The sequence below is a fragment of the Scomber japonicus genome, chromosome 16, assembly GCF_027409825.1.
Source record: "Scomber japonicus isolate fScoJap1 chromosome 16, fScoJap1.pri, whole genome shotgun sequence".
Lineage (NCBI taxonomy): Eukaryota > Metazoa > Chordata > Actinopteri > Scombriformes > Scombridae > Scomber > Scomber japonicus.
Genome location: NC_070593.1, coordinates 728868 through 732282, shown reverse-complemented (window position 1 = coordinate 732282; position 3415 = coordinate 728868). Strand labels below are relative to the sequence as shown.

Sequence of the window (3415 nt, the reverse complement as noted above, 5' to 3'; positions counted from 1 at the left end):
CCTGTAGAGTCCAACAGAACAACATCAACCATGTAAAGCAGAGAGGTGATTCTGAGGAACCAAACTGGACTCTCTGCTCCCTTTTATTGTGTACTTTAATGTGTACTGTATTGTGTATTTTATTGTGTATTTTGTTGTGTACTTTAGTGTGTATTTTGTTTTGTACTTTATTGTGTATTTTGTTGTGTATTTTGTTGTGTACTTTAGTGTGTATTTTATTGTATACTTTATTGTGTATTTTGGTTTGTACTTTAGTGTGTATTTCATGGGTACTTTAGTGTGTATTTTATTGTGTATAGGTTGTTGTGATTGGTGGGATCCGCCCCCCTGTCATGACGTCAGGCTGCTTCCTGTCTCCACCCGTGAGCAGCCATGATGGTGGGTTCTTTTCTCCTCTCTGTGTTTTTATCTGCTGTTTTTGCAGCTCGGTACCGGGAGCCCCGGGGATCGGCGGGCCGGTGCTCCGGTGCTCCGGTGCTCCGGTGGCCGGGCTGAGGTGACTGTGTAGCGGGCAGAACTAATGGCTCTCTGTGCTCTCTGTCTCTGCAGCAGGAAGGGCTGGACGACGGACCCGACTTCCTCTCCGAAGAGGACCGGGGAGTGAGTACTCATCTATTACTTGTCTGTGTGCCACCTGTCTGTCTGCTCACCTGTCTGTGTGTCACCTGTCTGTCTGCTCACCTGTCTGTCTCCTCACCTGTCTGTCTGTGTGTGTCTGCTCCGCTTAGCTACAGAGGCTAGTTAGCCGTAGCTTAGCTGTGTGTGCTAACATTAGCTCCGTGCTAACAGGCTAACTGAGTGACAGCTGCAGGTAAACTGGTCCGTCCAGGTGAGCTCACACACTGACCGCTCTGACGTCACAGCTGCCGCGGGCCTCCAGAACCTGGCGGACAGGTGGAGCTGAAGCTCAGGAGCCCCGCTGCTCATTAGTTAATGAGCTGCTCTGCTGTCACATGACTGTCACACACACATACACACATACACACACAGTACATATACACACACATACACACACACACACACACACGCTGTACACATACACACACAGTACACATACACACACTGTCACATACACATACACACACAGTACACATACACACACAGTACACACACTGTCACATACACATACACACACACACACACACACACACTGTACACGGACACACAAACACATACACACACACTGTACACATACACACACATTGTAAACACACACAGTACACATACACACACACACACACACACACACTGTACACGGACACACAAACACACACACACACACACACACTCTCTAAGTCTCTGATGTTAATTCGTTGTAGTTCAGATGAAGTCAGATCAGGAATCTGAAACTAATGTTTCTGCTCTGTGTTCATTAAAGGAGTCAAGACCATTTCTCCTTCTTCTCCTCCTTTCTTCCTTTCTTCCTTCCTTCCTTCCTTCCTTCCTTGCTTTCTCGTTCTGTCTTTCTTTCATATTTCTCCTCCTTTTTCTTTCTTTCTTTCTTCCTTTCTTTCTTTCTGTCCTCCTCTCTCTTTCTTTTGGGCGGCTGAATCTTCCCAGTAGCTTCAGATCAACCTTTAACTACTTGTTTCTTGTTCATTCTGAATATTAAAAGATGTTTTAATCTCTTTTAATATTCAGACATGAAGTCTAACAGGAGGAAACATCTTTACTGTCATTCAGTCGTTCTCCTTTAAGTCGCTGAGCTGAGAAACACGTGACAATAATCAGCTGATTAACATTTAATGGTTTAGTGTTTGAAGTGTTTGAAGTGTTTGAAGTGTTTGAGGTCACGGTGATTTTTTTCAGTCCAGAAAAAAACCAGCAAATAATCAAATCTGAGACGCAGCGATCATCAAACTGTTTATTAGTTTATTATTGCAGCTCAATAAAGTGATTTACACGGAGCGTAACATGTAAAGAAACCAGGGCTGTCAGCGTTAACGAGTTAATCGCGATTAGATTAATGCAATCCATAACACGTTAATGTTTTTTTAATCTCATTTTAATGTAGCAAGCCTTTTTGTCCCTTCTCCTCCCCCGTAGACGGCTCCTCTAGCTGTAGCGCTATGCTTTGAAGTGGCCTCCTGCAGTAAACCTACCGCGCTGATGGAAAGTAAGAGAGCTACTGGACTTTTGAACGGCTTGTTTAACTTTAAAACACTTCCAGACGCTTCAGTTGACAAGTCAAAAGTAAAATGCAACCTGTGTCAAACGGAGTTTAACTACCACCGGAGTACGTGGAGTTTGAGTTAGCACCTCCACGCTAAACACCCAGGTGCAGCCAAGCCAGCCTCAGCTCCACCAAAGGACCATTTTGGAGTGTGGGAGTCGCAGCAGAGCCGTGATTGATTCCCAGTTAAGACACTCTGGTAAGAAATGCTTTACATTATGGGCTTAAAACTGCCTTCAAATGGAAAATAACAGGATTTTAAACATGACATTCAAAACCCAATTAATCGCGATTAACTATGGAAACTCTGAGATTAATCTAGATTAAACAAATTAATCGTTTGACAGCCCTAAAAGAAACACAACATATTAAAAAAAGTGAAATACTGTTTGAAAGAAATAAAACAGAATAAGACGTAAAAGAAATAAATAAACGAAATAAATTAAAGCGACTCAGAAACAGAACAGAGTCTGGTTTGTATCAGACAGCCATGTGGTGCATTATGGGATATGTGGTCTCTGTGTGGTGCATTATGGGATATGTGGTCTCTGTGTGGTGCATTATGGGATATGTGGTTTCTGTGTGGTGCATTATGGGATATGTAGCCTCTGTGTGGTGCATTATGGGATATGTGGTCTCTGTGTGGTGCATTATGGGATATGTGGTCTCTGTGTGGTGCATTATGGGATATGTGGTCTCTGTGTGGTGCATTATGGGATATGTGGTTTCTCTGCTGCAGCCGCGGGCGGTCAACGTAGATCTGCAGACGGACGCAACGCTGCAGGTCGACATCTCTGATGCTCTCAGTGAGAGAGACAAAGTCAAGTTCACCGTCCACACCAAGGTGAGACTGTGTGTGTGTGTGTGTGTGTGTGTGTGTGTGTGTGATGTTTTCAGACTGTGACACTGACACAGAATATAACAGCTGTTATGATGTCACATGACTTCATTGATCCAGAAAGAGAAGTCTGATCCGATGATCAGCTCCATCAGAGAGGAGCTCTGTCTGTTTCATTAAAGAGTCGAGGGTTAACGTGTCGACGCGCTACATGCGTGTTATTAACGTGTCGACGCGCTACATGCGTGTTTTTAACGTGTCGACGCGCTACATGCGTGTTTTTAACGTGTCGACGCGCTACATGCGTGTTTTTAACGTGTCCACGCGCTACATGCGTGTTTTTAACGTGTCCACGCGCTACATGCGTGTTTTTAACGTGTCCACGCGCTACATGCGTGTTTTTA

At 44.3% G+C, this 3415-nt stretch overlaps 1 protein-coding gene across 1 annotated transcript in view; it reads left to right on the top strand.

Annotated features, from left to right (window-relative positions):
- Positions 1–340: 340 nt before the first annotated feature.
- The window catches only part of snx6 (sorting nexin 6), a 13008-nt gene continuing 9933 nt past the window's right edge, over positions 341–3415 (top strand). Inside the window, exons 1-3 of the mRNA XM_053336171.1 lie at positions 341–378; positions 550–600; positions 2913–3017. Coding sequence (XP_053192146.1) covers positions 373–378; positions 550–600; positions 2913–3017 — 162 coding nt within the window. The 5' untranslated portion in view covers positions 341–372. The remainder of the gene's footprint in view (positions 379–549; positions 601–2912; positions 3018–3415) is intronic.